Here is a 15539-nt window from a genome sequence, read left to right as displayed (position 1 = left end):
CCCACCAGCGCGATCCGGAGAGAATTCATGTGGGTAGGGGAGAAAAGCTAGATAAAGGAACGGGAGGCGCAGGTATATAAGACGATGTGAGGTCCGGGTGAGCAGACCGACAAGTTCAGGTCAACCTTGAAAGCAATTCTGGGCCGTTACCTCGACAATTCACCAAGTTTGCACGATGCGAAGGGCGCCGATGGCTCGGCTTGCTGTTGCTCTGGTGGGCACCCCTCATGAGGCTCCATCGGATAACGCATCTTGTGATTGCACAGCCGATGACGAGATGGACCAACAGCCGAGGATGAACATAGGCGGAATTGGTACAACTCTGATTCGATGGGACATCTCTGGGACGTGGGGTGTTTTGTAAGGGCGCAGGTGTGGTTGGCGGCGGAATAATTAAAAAGTGAGTAATATGGGAGCGAGCGCGGCAAGGGCTCCGATATCGCTTGCCTCCTACGAGTAGTATCCCGGATCGGCTGTCGTTTTCCGGCGTTAGAGTCCTTCGACACAAAGCATCTTGACACCAAGCACAACAAGCACAACGAGTAATAGCAATTACTTTACCTGTCGGATATCTTTCTGCATCACATTTTTCCCCACCTACCCTCTGTCCCTCACCATGGCCGATAAACTGCGCACTCTCCAACAACTCGAATCTCTCCAGGCCAAATACGTGGGCACGGGTCACGCCGACACCACCCGCTACGAATGGAGCCAGAACATCGTCCGGGACTCCCTCGCCAGTTATGTCGGTCACCCTCCTCTGCTTGCCTACATGGCCCTCGGATTAGGAGAGAACAAGGAGATCGTGAGAGGACAGATGATTGAAAAGATGATCAGGGCAAGCGGACCGCCACCACAAAGAGAAGACGACTGAAAGAGATTTCGACTTTGGGAACAAATATATTCGGACAACAGACCACATCGAGGGTGAGGGCAGAAGCTCAGCTTGCTCTCGACTTATCTCGAGGATGAAGAACCGGCTCTCGCAGCGTCCATGATGGATATACAACTTCTTGATGGATTTTTGGCCAGAGTGACCTGGAGCTCAGTTACCGAGATCGAGGTCGGCATATCGTTTAGGCGCGCCTCTGGGCAAGTGAATCCCATTTCCAAAGATTCGGGTCAGGAACGCCGATATTCTCTGGGGTTTAATGACCGAGCATGACTCTAGCACGGGTCGATCACAAATCTCCAAAAAGACAGTCCTTGCAGTGTCTTAAGAGGGAGAGAACACGGATCAGAGTCTGGGGGAGATAACAACTATGGATATGGAATTCTTGATTTCATACCAGACCTCTCGAAAGTACAATATGTGCAGTACCGGGAAATGTGTCTGCATATCAAACAGGTTGAACCCGTCAGGCCTGTAAAATGAGATCTGCAGTTCATTCTGTCCTTGCTCGCTCTCTCAATCCTAGGGGCACTTGTGTGAAACCACTCTAGCCCGTCTCCTGAGTTGCAAAATCGCCAAGCTCATTGTGCTGGAGAATGTTATGGCCTGTGAAGACCTGTCGAAAGGACAAAAGAGAATATAATATGTGTGGTTGTTGGAGCGTTGCCCCCTTTCCATTCCTTTTGTTGACAATCAGCGTAGCCAAAGAAGTCGGTAGCCGAACACCGACGATCAACGCCATTTCCTCCCATCTCGACGCCATTTGCCCATGCACCTGTCTCCATCAACAAGTGATTCCAATTTTCTTTTTTCTCAAGATAATGCCCATTATTCGCTCCAGTTGCAGTGCTTGTGCGCTCTTCCGCTCTGTGGAGGACACTCTAACGAAAGTTCATAGCCATAGCCTTTGCAAGTCAAAGGCTGAAATATCAAGCATCAGAACGTGAATACCATCATTAGAAAATGCCGTTGACAATGTTGCTGCCAATTGTAGCCCCTGCTCCAAAGATGGCAGCATTGCCCATTTTCTTGCCGAATTTCTTGCCTTGCTCTTCGAGCTTGCTGTATTTCCGACCATCCGGACCGCCGGCGGAAGACCCTGACTGGCTGACCTGAAGGGGTAGATTTCCATACTCGGTTGACTGTGAGTGAACCATCGGTGGCCGTCGGTCCTCAATGACATTGACGTAGCTGCGAGGGAAAATTCCTTCTAGATTGGTTCTTTCATTGCGACCTCTCCACCCTGAGATTTCCATTAGCATCGAGATAAGTAACATGTCTCAAAGGAGCGTCACATACAATCATTATTCATGTGTTCCAATACTTGTATCCGATCCCCTTGTTGGAGCGCTAGGTCTCCAGCATCGGTGGGTGTGTATGCGTATAGGGCGGATGCAATTGACAGAATTGGAGGTGGAACGTAGGCTGGAGGAGGAAGAGGCGCAGGTGTAGGTACGGGAGCATATCCCTCTTTCATACTCATGCTTGAGAATTGCTCGACAGGAGTGTTGGAGGTGCCATTGACGGGAGCGTGTAAAGGAGCATGTAACGGCGTCTGGGCCGGTAGTTGGGCTAGGATGGAGGAGAGTTGTTCAGGGGAGATGATGGAGGTATCGGCGAGAAATTCAAGTTCCTATCCAAGGTCAATCTGGTGATCCGAGAAAGGTTGGAGGTTGGGTGGTTACACACAGTACGAATGGTCCGGAGAGAGCGGTTTGTCAGGGCGATCGAGGCCTCGGTGGCCATGGTATCGCGAGGAAATCAGAGGACTCGGACGCGTATCGACGGCAGATGCTGGACGCAAAAATGAAGAAAAGGGAAATGAGATCAAAAACGAGAGTGATGGAACTCAACCTCGGGAGGGTGGAGGATAGTCGAGTCGGATGGTCGTTTGACGGATGAGGGAGGAGGTCAGGTTACAAAGGGTTTGAAGGCAGCAGGTTGGTTCAAGCGGTCACTCGGGGAAAGGTGAGGCGCAGGCACTTGGTTTGTGTACGGTGACTGGCCTGCTGGGTAAAACGGGAGCGACAGGAGCGAGAGATCGGACAGGGGAATAAGATGCGAGACCCCGAGAGTGGTTGTTGTGGTTGGGCCGTGAGTGAGCTTCGCGGTGCTTGAGGGCCTGCCAGGTGGTCGATGCAGGGCGTTTGCGGGTGTCCTAGGGACTGTCCCAAGTACCTAGAACAGCCGGGCCAGACGCAAAGGAAAGCTGCTCGCTAGGCATGACTTACTGGGTATGGCTAGAGGCTGGGCGCGCCTGAGCACTAAGGCTCACACTAACTACGGTAGTTAAAAGGGACGCCTGACGTCTCGGACCAGGAGTCTCAAGTAATCCGTGTCTCAGAATGCCCGCGGCGCTAGTCATCCGGATTTATCGGAGTTGCCCCTTATAGTTTAGCCGTGGGATTTTGGCGGCACCGATCACTATCTTTGTCCGTCCTCAACATGCACTGACTCTTCCCTCTCGTTGGTCCCTGTATCCGAAAGCCTTGTCCAGCCTGTCAATCACAAGTCCACTATGGATGGCCAGAAAAAGGAGCAAGCGCAAGGATTTCCTGCGACGTCTGCTCCACCAAAGCCGGCCGTCTCGTTGCTTATTATGTCGTCTGCCTAAAATCAACGTCATCCATCCATGAAAAGAACGACACGAAGATATAAACGGAGAAAGAAAACGAACTCACTGTCTTTTTGTGTTTCTTTGACAGGAAAGTCAGCTTCCTTTGTGCTTCCTTTGTGAAGGGGTGCATTGGCGATTGTGTCGGTATATTCCCGATTCAAAAACAGCCGAAGAGATGCGGCTTGCCGTATGTATCAAGGCCTGACGGTAAGATGAATACCGACGAAGTGAACGACCTTGTCGCACGTTCTATGGTGCTGATGCTGATACTGATACTGGCGCCGACGCCAGCGCTGGTGTGTTCGGGAGTTTGACTTTGAACGGTCCATCATTTCATTGTTTCCTTGTGTCCTTGTCTACCATGCAATCGCCCGCTGTTTGGTCGTGTCGCTAGGCGTAGCCGCCTCGTGTGCAACTTTGAACCACAACCCAGACGCGGCATGCACACAACGCACACAAACAGGAGCTGAACATGCTAGATTGCTCAGGCTTGACCGTTTGTTGGATGTCCAACTCGCGATTGCTCTGATCCAAAACTAGGTATATAATGCCTAGTATTCAATATCACTGAACCGCCGCCGCAATACCCTTCAGATCTTGTCACTCACGGTTCTACTCTATTGGAGTGTGCTATATCTTCTCTACATCGAATTCACTGCTTGCGAATCCTTCCACCTTGGCCGCGCTGATCGTCGTATTGCGGTTAGCAGATCTATTCTGCAATTGTTCTTCACAGTCAGTATTGCTGGTTTCTATTGTTCCCTTCGCGCCACTATTCACCATTCACAGCGTTACGCCGACAATGTCGCGCCGATGACATCGTTGCGTTCACTACAGTGCGGTGAATATCTGCCACTGATCACCTCTGCTATAAATCTCTTTCATTCTTCTCTTGTTCTCCTCAGACATTCTGCACACGAACTCTTTTTTGCTTGTGCTTGGTTATCAAAAAAATCTTTTTCGCTTTGGCTGTGGTATATACTCACGCCAACCCAACAGACGTCAACCTGTACCTTGAAAGCCCAGCCCCCCTCGCCTCTGTCAACCTCAGTCAATCTCAGTCAACTTGCCAAAGAGAGACTTTCACCAACAGATCGAAATGGCGACCCGGAAGCCTCTCAGGCCCGAGTTCTTTGTCACTCGTCAGAATGGCGCCATGGTCCCACTGATCGCCATGGACGAGCTGCCCATTCATGTCCAGGTTGAGGGCGTTCCTCGAAGTCTCAGTGCCTTTGACACCGCTGGCATGACCGGCGTTGGCGTCCGGGACGCGCGACACGAGTACTATGTTATCGAAAGCATGAATAACACCAAACCAATTCCCTGGCACCCAATTCGTCCGTGTGAGACCCCGATCTCGAATACGTCAAAGGTGAATTCCCCTGTCTACGCCCCTTTGCTGCGCTCGACCACTCTGTCAACTCCCACCATGTCGAAAGCTGCCGACATCGCTGGAAATGAGCCTATCTCCGCGCCTAGCAACACTGCCTCATCTTCCAATGTCTCGACCGAAGAGGAAATCAAGTCATCTCAAGCCACCACTCCGCCCACCAGTGCTGCTACAAACGTCCCCCCGGTCACGACCACAGCACCCTTGACCCCTCTGGAATGGCGATCCAAGGCTGCGCCCGTTCTCGCCAGCAACAGTACCCTCGCCAACCCCGAATCGGACATGCCACCATCGGGTCAGAAAGTGTACTGCTCATACTGGATGCGCCACGGCGAGTGCAACTTTGCGCAGCAGGGCTGCATGTACAAGCACGTGATGCCACTGAAGCTCGAGGTCCTCGAGGCGCTTGGCTTCCGCGACCTCCCAGACTGGTACCGCAAGGCGTACAATGTGGGCAGCCTGCGCGTCAATGGCGGGCGCAACGGTCTCAGCTACGGCATCCTCGACGGCAACAAGGGCGTGCTGGCCCCGCCGCCCGCACCCCCCGCGCCGCCCGTCAAACGCGCCAGTCTAAACGCGGAAGCCACCAAGCGCATCATTGCCTCGCACATCAACGGCAACACGAGGGCCCGCCGACAACAATACGGCGACAGACGCCCGCGACCATCGGCCGGTCCGACCGCGGCGGACATCGCAAAGGCCAGGGCCGAGGAGAGGGAGCGCCGCGACGTGCACCTGGCCGCGGCCTTTGCCGCCGACTTGGATAGCGATCTTGACGACATGATGGACGAGGAAATGGAGAGGATCCGCGAGAAGGAGCAGGCCGGCTGGGAGGAGGAACAGAAAGCCGCGAGAGAGGCGGCCCTGGACGTTGGCCACAAGGGCAAGGGCGGAGAGGCTGAGAGCACCAAGGAGGTCGAGAAGGTCGTCCCGGCTGTTGTCGCTGATGCTGCGATCCCTGCTGCTGCCGTCCCGACTGGAGCCCCTGCTCCCACGCCTGCCACTACTGTCCCTGATGCTGCTCCCGCTGTCGCCCCCGTTCCCGCTGTCACCGATGCCGGTGTCGCTGATGACGCCGTCACTGATGCTGCGCCGACCACTGCCTCAGCTACTACCCCTGCTACCACGACTGCTACTACTGTAGCCGCTCCTGCTGTTGTGGTCCCTGCCGTTCCGGTTGTTGCTGTTCCAGCTGCTATCCCAGCTCCTGCCCCTAGCACCCCGACCCCTGCGAGTCCTGCTGGTGGATCAAGCACCGTGGTTGAAGACGGAAAGAGACGAGGCCGTGGCGGTGGCGGCAAATATACCAACCGGAAGAAGCAGCAGGCAAAACAGCGAAGTATCCTGAGCTGGCGTCCCTCGAACAACAACGGTCTGTGAACGATGATGATCATCAACGACACTACCAATAACAGCAACAACAACAACACAGAGATTTTTACTACTACTTCTACTTCGACGACGGTTACAACGACGGCAGGATAAACAAGCGAGAAACTCACGGGCATGCGCATGAGCATGGGCATCAACAAGGAATGAACAGTGTGTTTTTTTTTTCCCCCCTCTTTTTTTTTTTTCGGGCAGGTCAAGGACGTTGCTGGGCGCCGGGTACTACGTGCTACGTGCTGGAATGGATAGAGTCATGGCACAATCAGATCTTCCCCCCGAGAAACAAGGCTGGGGGATTCTCAAAGGGCTTTGACGGCCTGGAAATGGGTGGGCAAAGTCAAATTGAAACCAGACATTGACATCGGGTTTCTTCTTCAAGTGTATTGCAGTGCTTAGAATTTGCTTCAGAGATACTTTTTTCTTTTCTTTTTCCTGCTTTCATCTTGGTGAAAACACCCCATCGAGTAGGTGTGAATACAGACAGACACACGAATATTCGACTTCACGTCTCCAAGAAACGAGCATGTTCAGATCCTCCGTCTCCGAGGAAGGGTGTTACAAATGTGCCGTTTAAGAATGATTCGGAACATCTACAACGTATTGTATCCAGTTGTTTGTACAAAAGACCAGGTAGGTTATTATCTCAAGGGCACTGCCGGCCTGCCCAGCGCGCGAACATATTCGTGGACGAGCTCCTTGCCGTCGAGGACTGGCCCGCCCTGCCGTGTCGAAGATTGCTCCTCGCCTGACGACAACAACCTCTGCTCCTGTCTCGCGACCAACAGCTCCCTGACCCGCGAGGGCTTCAACTTCCAAGTCTCCGGAAACTCGATCTTCCGCTGCGGCTTGTGGTGTCTCAAGTCGAGGGGGACGTCGTCGAACGAATCTTTCCCATTGCGCGCCTCGTCCAGCAGCTTCTTGACCAGGTCGCCCAGGTACCGCTTGTTCTGCGCGGGAGCCTCGTAGGTCTCGCACGACATCTTGACCACGTCCGTGTCCGGATTGTAGCGCGGGCCGACCAGCTTGAGCAGTTTGAGGCGCTGTTTCTCGGTGAGGTTCGGCAGGTCTTTCGAGCAGAACTGCACAACCACTTTGCGGGCCGCCGGGTGGTGTTCGCCCATGTACGTGGTGTAGCGGAACCGGAGAGGCGTGGCTTCCGTAGGGGGTGTGAACGGTTTTGCGAACTCTGCAAGACCCAAGTTAGTAAGAGTGTCATGACGAGATCGGACTGACCAGAGGGAGACCTGCGTTGTAACAAGGGCATATCCCACGCAATCACCCGCGTATACTGCCTGACTTCTCTGTGTAGGTCCAACTCATTGTGCGCAACACTCGAAATGGCACTCTCATCCCACTCCTCATCGCCATCTTCCACTTGGGTGAATTCGTCGTCCTCTTCATCCAATGCCCAGTAGCCCACCTCGCTGTTCTTCAAGGGAACATCTGGGAAATCCAGGGGCTCGACTTCCTTGCCGATCTCGCGGTCTACACTGTCGACGAGCCTCTCCATCAGCGGATCTTGGGCGTTGGGGTCGGCATTGAAATTGATCCCAGCTTCTTCGAATTCGGCGGCGTAGTGATTCTGCAGCGCGAGGTACGACTCTTGGTCCTTGGGCGAGAGCATTTGGAAATCGGCGAGTTCATCGGCATCGAGGTCGGCGAGGGTGATGGGCGTCGAGGGGACTTTGTAGCCCCCTTCAGGAGGTCGGCTGAAGTCCAAGCCTTGGTCATCTTCTTCTTCCTCCTCGTCTCCGCTCTGGTCAAAGGCACTGGTTCTTTGGGGTTTATCTGCGCGGCGCGGCAAGGTCGTCGAAAGCTGGCGAAATTGTCCACTCGTGCTTGTGACATTGTGTCGTTGCGTGAAGAGCTGGCATTGTGCTGCTTGACATTTTCTCTTCACAGGTATCCGCCGACTCACTTGGAACAATGTACGACACAGGTGCCGCGCCGTGGTGGCCATTGTTGCTGGGTTTCTTTGTGATCTTGTGATCTTGTGATCTTGTGAGCCTGCGCATTGGGGGAGCCAACAGAGCTTCAGATAAATTTCCCCGAAATTCACATTTTGCATTTTGTCAACTTTACAGTCGACCGTAAATATGTATATACATGAAATGATCCACCGAAGTCTCCGTCATGTCTTGTCACGTTTGTCTCCACCCTCACCATCGTCGCCCTCACCCTTCCTACCATGTCATATCCGTCAATGTTGTGTCTTGGATAATGGGCGATCCGAAATCATCCAGCAAGTCGTCTGGGAGGCGATGCTTTGTGACAATCGGTGCAACAGCTCCCTTCAACGGTCTGGTCCGCGCCGTCCTGGAACCCGCGTTCATCAACCCGCTCCGTGACGCAGGATACACACAACTCCAAATCCAGTATGGCGACCACGAAGGCGAGAAGATATTCCAGGAGCGATGCAGGATTCTAAAGGAAGCCGGGTTCGACGACGGCATTGAGATCACGGGCTTTGGGTTCAAGAAAGAAGGCCTCCGACGGGAGATGGTGGCAGCCAAGGGCCAATCTCCCCAGGATGAGGGAATGGTCATCAGCCACGCCGGTTCAGGATCCGTCCTTGACGCCCTTCGCGTCAGCGTGCCCATCGTGGTGGTCCCAAACCCCGAGCTTCTGCACAACCACCAAGTCGAGTTGGCCGAGGCCCTGGCTGAACAGGAGTACGTAATCCACGGCAAACTCGACAATCTCGCGGCCTCGATAGCGAGCGTCGAGGATCTACGGAGGAAGATGAAACAGTGGCCACCGCTGAGGTCCGGAGAAGGGAAGTACAAACGTGGCCTGGAGGACGTGGTCGCCGACGAAATGGGCTGGCAGATCGACTGACGTCGGACTCATGGGTCGGGCGTTTCTTGGACGATGTCAAACTTCCGAACCTCTGTTCTCTTGCTCATGTTCTATTTCGACACTGTTCGATACGATGCACAAAGGCCTCAGGACGGCCCAAGGAGGTGCCATTCGAAGCTACAAACGGCGAATGCAATACATTGATCGACTCGACGGCAAGTTAAGGTTTATTTCCACCTGTTGGATATGAAGAGGAATCGTCGACAGGTCTCGGATGGTCCTTAGGTCTCTCCACGACTGGATAACCATTCCATCACACTGCGCAGATATCTGTTAACGAACAGTGACTGCTCCAAGATTTCTGACGATAAGAAAAAGGTTAGTCACGCAGAATCGACTTTCTGAAGCACATCTATTTAACCAGTCCTCTTTCCAGACCGGGAGGGACTACTGAGGTCCGTGCTTCTTATTAGAGTTCGGGTGCCGCCTTGTGTTGGAAAAAAAATGAGGACACTGCAAGCATCACGTCCTGTCTTATTCAGGATCATTGTGGCGTGAAGCGCATTTGCATCGGGGCTTCTTGTCGGCGCATGTCCACTAGCCATGGTGCTCTATTCATAAATGCTTTTGTGGAGCTAAAGTGGAATCGGAGCGAGTGCTAGCTGGTGAGGACTGGCCCACGGGGGTCAAAGATGAACTCAAAGAGCTTACACGAAACGGTGCTCCTCCTCCCAATCTCATGTAGATTTCATTGTCCCTTAACTGTTCTTTGACCGTCCATGTAAAAATGGCGCGTGGTAGCTAGTATTGAGGCGAAGAGCAACAGACGAAAGAACTAGACATGATCAGTATGATCAATGAGGAATTAGATACCGGACAAGATTGTTTCCAAAAACAAAGGGTGCTGATGTCCTAGGATGCGGAAAAGGACAGCCCGAAAATCACTCTCACTGTATCGAGCCTCTTGCTGTCACCACCATCACGATGTAGAGTGTCGTCCAATCCCTGACTCTTTCGGTTTCCCATATTCTACACCCCAGGTTTGACTACTTCGCGGCCTCAAATTCAACGCTTCGTCAATGTTCTGAGAAGTCTGTATTTGACCGTCGGGAGTTCGCTGAGCAGCCCTCTCTCGATTAGAGCGAAGCATGCCGGCGCTTGGGTCATAGCCTCGTATACCGTAGTAATCCTGCACCTGCTTTTCCTGTGCCTTTCTTTCTGCCTTGAGTTTCTTGTTCTGGATCGCTCGGTCTCTGCTCTCTTGCCTTTTCTCCCTTTTCGCCCTGTTTTCTTCTTCCCGACGTGTCTTTCGTTCTTGCGTGGCTGCGTCTTTGCGCGCTTTGGACTGGGCCCTGTGCTCATCTTGTCGGCGTTTCTCAACCTGCTCCACCGCTCGGTCTAGAATGCCTTTGGATCGTGCGAATGAAATGCGTTCGAGCACCTTTGTTGATCGGACCTGATGTGCTGCTGCTATCCTGGAGCCCGATAAGGTGGGGGTAGAGTTGCCATTTTCTAGATAGGGATGAGGAAAGTGTTCGATCAGCTGGTGCTGGGCCTGGTGTGCTTCTTTGCGACTTTCGGTTCGTTCAAGGTCGGCTTGCTCACACGCTGGTCGCTCGGCCATCTCCTTCACACAAAATTCGATTCACTCCGGTTGACAAGAGACTGCCGGGATTGAGATACGGATAAGATGGAGTCGAACCGGAAGTGGCGACGCTCACTGTTTCGGTGGATGGTCAAGATACAATGGATGAGGAGCGCTAGAAGCAGTACAATAAAAATAGGGGGGATGATATACTCCGCGAATTCGATGAGGTTGTCGAAAGCCATAGGTGAGGTGACACGAAGCGACAAACAGAAGACGGTTACGGGTCATAGATAATGTTGTTGCACTCGTCAGCCAAACAGCACCTTGTTCTCCAGACAAGGCAGTTACCACCGTTCATCCAGGGCCACTCTCTCTAGGGTCAAACAAAGCTCCGGCTAGTGGGCTGCTGTCGGCTCATCTTCAAATACCGGCTTTCAATTTGGTAAGGCCATGGACTTCAATCATGACGGACGTCTACATGCAACACATGCAGGCACCTGACCAATATTCATGCTAAGTGCATCTTTGGGTCGGAGGTTGAGTAAGCTGCCAGGTCCAAGCGGAATTCGATCTGATGCCTCGCTGTACAGTTGCTTGACGTCGTCTTAACACGGATGAAAGTCAGCGATATCGATGACTGATCGAGGTGTTTATATCAGGTCAACACGTCGTTCGTCATAAGTCTTTGATCGGTGCCTTAGTCGTTGAGGATATCGCCTGATCTCAAGTTTCTGCTCATGTTCTTATCTTATCGCCTGTTCTCATTTGCACCCGGCGCCACATTGAATCCAGGCGGAGGAGGGGGCCCGCCTTGATTGATGCCACTAGTAGGCGTGGGACTTGGACCGCCTGGTGGCCCTTGCTGACCTGGTTGTCCTGGGGGTGGGAAAGCGCCTGGCGCCCCTGGAGGAAATTGGAAGTTGGGAGGAAATCCTCCAGGTGGTGGGAGAAAGGGCAAGCCATTGGGGAGGTTTGGAGGAGGAGCGCCAGCGGCCGGGAAGGGTGGAAATGGCATGCCACGACCACCAGGCGGAGGTACTATTCCCCCTGGACCTGGCGGCGGTACACCAGGCAATCCGAATGGTGGGGGAGGCATTCCTGTGTCAATACAGTGAGAAGAGTCGTGGGCCAAAGTCGAGAATAACATACCTGGGAATCCAGAGAGAGGTGGAGGAAACCCTGGCGCAGCTTGTTGTAGCATCGGGTTTGCTTGTCCTTCGGCAGCGTAAGAAGACGTGATCGAGTCAATAACCGACTGTGCCTTTTCATGACCGATCTCTGGATCTTGTTAATCACTGCCTAGCTTCGGCTGCGCTGTTGATACGTACGCTGATAGTATTCCACAACGTTTCTCAGGTGATTTCGACCAGCATTGTGCGCCTTGCGTACAGACATGGAGTCATGTGTGAGGTAGACATCACAGTAGTCGCAAAAGAGTGCTGCGTATGTCAGTACAAATGGTCATACGCGGGGAGGTAAGGACTTATATTTAGGCATTTTGGCTGTTGTAGTGACTCTGCCTGAAAACTTAGAGCGATAGAGGCGTATTCAGTGGTGGCTATCAGATCAGGAGCTTGATGGTACTGAGTTGGGTGTTTCTGCGTGCGGCGAAAGTCGATACTTTGATGGTAGAGGAACAAATCCTACAAAGGCGGTGTAAAGCGGCAGAATTTTCTCTGACCGCGTCTCGGGCACTGAACTCGCGTCTTCTTTCGTCAAGATCCCTATTTTTCGACTCCTAGTAACACATCCACTCCAGTGCCATAATGCGGTGATTGAGGCAGATATATCCCCGAGAACCAATCCTTACTTGCTTGCAACAGTTGTGGTCGACATGGCCGACGGTGGAAGCCTGCACAATGTGCCACTCGTGCTGGACAACGGGAGCGGCACCATTCGAGCTGGCTTCGCTGGAACCGATCTTCCTGCGGCCTATTTCCCTTCCTACGTTGGTCGGCCTAAACACGTTCGTGCCCTGGCTGGGGCCCTGGAGGGAGACGTCTTCATCGGCCCTAAAGCACAGGAACTACGAGGTCTTCTCAAAATCAAATATCCGCTCGAGCATGGTATTGTGACCGACTGGGATGATATGGAAAAGATCTGGACATACGTCTACGAACAAGAGCTGAAAACACTCAGCGAGGAACACCCCGTCCTGCTCACAGAGCCACCCCTGAATCCGAGACAAAATCGAGACACGGCCGCCCAGATCCTATTTGAGCAATTCAATGTCCCGGCCATCTACATGTCGATACAAGCTGTTTTGAGTTTATATGCCAGTGGTCGAACAACTGGTATCGTCCTAGATAGCGGAGATGGTGTCAGTCATGCAGTTCCGGTGTACGAGGGATTTGCGATCCCCAGTAGCATACGGAGAATTGATGTGGCAGGAAGAGATATCACAGAATACATGCAGCTGCTCCTGCGCAAAAATGGACATGTCTTTCACACCAGCGCAGAAAAGGAAATTGTCAGAATCATGAAAGAGAAGACGGCATACATCGCCCTGGATCCTCGGAAGGAAGAGAAAGATTGGTCACAAGGAATATGGAAGAATGACAAAAGAGATGTTGAGTACGTGCTTCCAGATGGACAGAAGATCAAGATCGGAGCAGAACGTTTTCGAGCTCCCGAGATTTTGTTCGAGCCAGATTTGATCGGGTTGGAGTATCAGGGCATCCATCAAATGGTGGTGGATGCCATCAACCGGACAGACATGGACCTTCGCAAAAACCTTTTCGGCAATGTTGTCCTCAGTGGCGGTACGACCCTATGTAAGGGGTTCCCGGACCGACTTCTGTATGAGATGCAACGGCTGGCGGTCAAGGACATGCGCATCAAGATCTATGCACCCCCTGAACGAAAATACAGCACCTGGATTGGCGGTAGCATCCTTGCTGGGTTGAGCACGTTCAGAAAGGTGAGTGATCAACCAATTTTTTCGCCTTTGGCTCATCACTAATGACGATTTACCAGATGTGGGTTAGTATTGACGACTGGCATGAGAACCCGGACGTTATCCACACCAAATTCACTTGATCGAGCATCGCCCAGAGGTATGCTGCTCGCGCCATCGTGGCTAGGAGTTCGCGCACTCGCTTCGTAGGAGACCGGCTCACGAAACGACGAGCATCTAGCGGTGAGACCAAAAAGACGAGTGACAAAATCTTTTTGTGTCAGGCACTACCGGCAGCGCGCCATCAACGCATCATGTCCAGCGTCATGGAGAGGCCAATTTTGGACCTGCTGATCCATGACACCTTGGGCCACCGTCTTGGACAACTGCGGGGAAGTGCCGAGAATCCGGGGATGGGCTAGCCCTCGGTCGTCAACAGGCTCTGGAAGCACCATCCGGATCGAGGTATACCGGACAAGGAACCCGAAGGCGAATTTTTACTTCTGGTTCATGGCCAGGGCGAGATCGTGCCGGTCCTTCTCAGGGGTAATCGACAAACACGTGTCGGATTGTCAGGACGACAAGTAAGCGAACAAGAGGACAACAAAGGATATACTCGTACAGGGAGAGGAGAATTGTGGGAAGAAGGCGAGGGTTGTTGTCAGGGGCCCCGGGCTTCAGCGGTTAGCGGTGCACCCGGAATACCATCAAAACACCACCCAAGGACTGGAGAAACAAAGCAATCTATTACCCCCAGGAAACGACGGTCCCCGCTCTGGAAGCCAGACGATTACCCCATAGATTGCTCGGAGGGCCAAGCGTGGCGGAGGATCAGGCCGAAATGGGTGGAAATGAGGCTGGGCATGACTAACGGATTCTCCCAGCTGGACAGGAGGACGAATCTCGTGGTCAAGCTGACGTCTTGGTCCAGCCAATTATCACGTCGCCGGAGACTCCGCCCGAGGAATTTTCCACGAGAGACTTTCGCCATCGCGCAGCTTCCGCCCATGATCCAAGTAGCCCTCAGTTTGTCAGTTGTCCGTCACCTATTCTTGCACAATCCTGCACCACACCGTGACCACTTTTGGTTCCTCTTGGTATTCCTTGTTGCCTTTCGAAATATCCACCATGCTACCGTGTCACATTTTTCTCCTTATTCATGACGCCAGTCTTGGTTCAGTTTCCCGCTTCTTTGTGTCGCCATCAGCCCTTTTGACCCCATCGTGACCTGCAAATTTGCACCTTCGCGCTTTGCAGTTAACGGCAGGCCTGTCTCAACCTTGGCCGACACTTTCCAGTTAACTGCAAAGTGTGAAAAGGTGTTGGGTTTCTATCGAGTAATGGCCCCAGAATTCACACGTTTCATGGCCCTCTATGGTGCTCTTGTTTGCCGGTGACCTGTGTCCCTTCAGCCCGTCCCCTCTTTCCCCCTTGCTTGCGTCTTGACTGGGGATCGTCGCGTCAACTGGTTCCCCTGTCGACCGTATAGAAAAAAATTTTCTCTGTCAGAGTGGTCCGTGATCTGTATATAATCACCTGGTCCCCATTAGTGTGTAGGGTAGCACTCGTGACAGGATTCATATTTCCAACCAACCCCTCCCAAGAACTCAAGTTGCCTATTACTACTACTTACTAAAGTACCAAAGTACCTTTTGACAGAAGCTCATGGTCATCTATTGAACCGTGCGGGAAAATACCTCAACCAACCAAACAACGAGACTACCAGTTTCTTTGCTTTTTTTGTGACTGTCACCTGACGACCAAATTGAGAACCAAATAGAAAAATCCATTTCAGGCTTTCGGTCCGCCAACGCGTCATAGCCAATCATAAATACTTCTGGTCAACACCCGCCACAAGGGGGACATAAAAGGAAGGTCACAAGCATCGCATTCACCAACAGAATCAAAAAGGAAGTCATTTTCTTTTCTTCGAAGAAGATAAATTAAGAACAAGTACACAAGTTCAAC

At 52.6% G+C, this 15539-nt stretch overlaps 8 protein-coding genes across 8 annotated transcripts; 4 read left to right on the top strand and 4 right to left on the bottom strand.

The window, feature by feature from the left end:
- Window positions 1–616: 616 nt before the first annotated feature.
- AYO21_01340 (hypothetical protein) lies at window positions 617–1165 on the top strand (the record flags this gene model as incomplete). Its single annotated transcript, XM_022651323.1, has 2 exons — window positions 617–805; window positions 968–1165. 2 exons carry the CDS (start codon window positions 617–619, stop codon window positions 1163–1165), a joined length of 387 nt encoding a protein of 128 aa, XP_022516296.1.
- Window positions 1166–1848: 683 nt separating this feature from the next.
- Window positions 1849–2638, bottom strand: AYO21_01339 (hypothetical protein; the record flags this gene model as incomplete). Its single annotated transcript, XM_022651322.1, has 4 exons — window positions 1849–2135; window positions 2192–2317; window positions 2372–2525; window positions 2582–2638. 4 exons carry the CDS (start codon window positions 2636–2638, stop codon window positions 1849–1851), a joined length of 624 nt encoding a protein of 207 aa, XP_022516295.1.
- Window positions 2639–4608: 1970 nt separating this feature from the next.
- Window positions 4609–6279, top strand: AYO21_01338 (hypothetical protein; the record flags this gene model as incomplete). Its single annotated transcript, XM_022651321.1, has 1 exon — window positions 4609–6279. One exon carries the CDS (start codon window positions 4609–4611, stop codon window positions 6277–6279), a length of 1671 nt encoding a protein of 556 aa, XP_022516294.1.
- Window positions 6280–6926: 647 nt separating this feature from the next.
- Window positions 6927–8248, bottom strand: AYO21_01337 (hypothetical protein; the record flags this gene model as incomplete). The annotated part of the gene is made up of 2 exons (XM_022651320.1): window positions 6927–7474; window positions 7522–8248. 2 exons carry the CDS (start codon window positions 8246–8248, stop codon window positions 6927–6929), a joined length of 1275 nt encoding a protein of 424 aa, XP_022516293.1.
- A 260-nt stretch (window positions 8249–8508) lies between these two features.
- Window positions 8509–9126, top strand: AYO21_01336 (hypothetical protein; the record flags this gene model as incomplete). The annotated part of the gene is made up of 1 exon (XM_022651319.1): window positions 8509–9126. The coding sequence occupies one exon, from the start codon at window positions 8509–8511 to the stop codon at window positions 9124–9126; it is 618 nt and encodes a 205-aa protein (XP_022516292.1).
- A 940-nt stretch (window positions 9127–10066) lies between these two features.
- On the bottom strand, window positions 10067–10711 carry AYO21_01335 (hypothetical protein; the record flags this gene model as incomplete). Its single annotated transcript, XM_022651318.1, has 1 exon — window positions 10067–10711. The coding sequence occupies one exon, from the start codon at window positions 10709–10711 to the stop codon at window positions 10067–10069; it is 645 nt and encodes a 214-aa protein (XP_022516291.1).
- Window positions 10712–11423: 712 nt separating this feature from the next.
- On the bottom strand, window positions 11424–12070 carry AYO21_01334 (U1 small nuclear ribonucleoprotein C; the record flags this gene model as incomplete). Its single annotated transcript, XM_022651317.1, has 3 exons — window positions 11424–11773; window positions 11825–11953; window positions 12004–12070. 3 exons carry the CDS (start codon window positions 12068–12070, stop codon window positions 11424–11426), a joined length of 546 nt encoding a protein of 181 aa, XP_022516290.1.
- A 439-nt stretch (window positions 12071–12509) lies between these two features.
- On the top strand, window positions 12510–13714 carry AYO21_01333 (actin-like protein; the record flags this gene model as incomplete). Its single annotated transcript, XM_022651316.1, has 2 exons — window positions 12510–13595; window positions 13652–13714. 2 exons carry the CDS (start codon window positions 12510–12512, stop codon window positions 13712–13714), a joined length of 1149 nt encoding a protein of 382 aa, XP_022516289.1.
- Between the last annotated feature and the right edge of the window lie 1825 nt (window positions 13715–15539).

This window comes from Fonsecaea monophora (assembly GCF_001642475.1).
Source record: "Fonsecaea monophora strain CBS 269.37 chromosome Unknown Scaff5, whole genome shotgun sequence".
Taxonomy (NCBI): domain Eukaryota; kingdom Fungi; phylum Ascomycota; class Eurotiomycetes; order Chaetothyriales; family Herpotrichiellaceae; genus Fonsecaea; species Fonsecaea monophora.
This window is presented reverse-complemented; position numbering and strand designations above follow the sequence as displayed.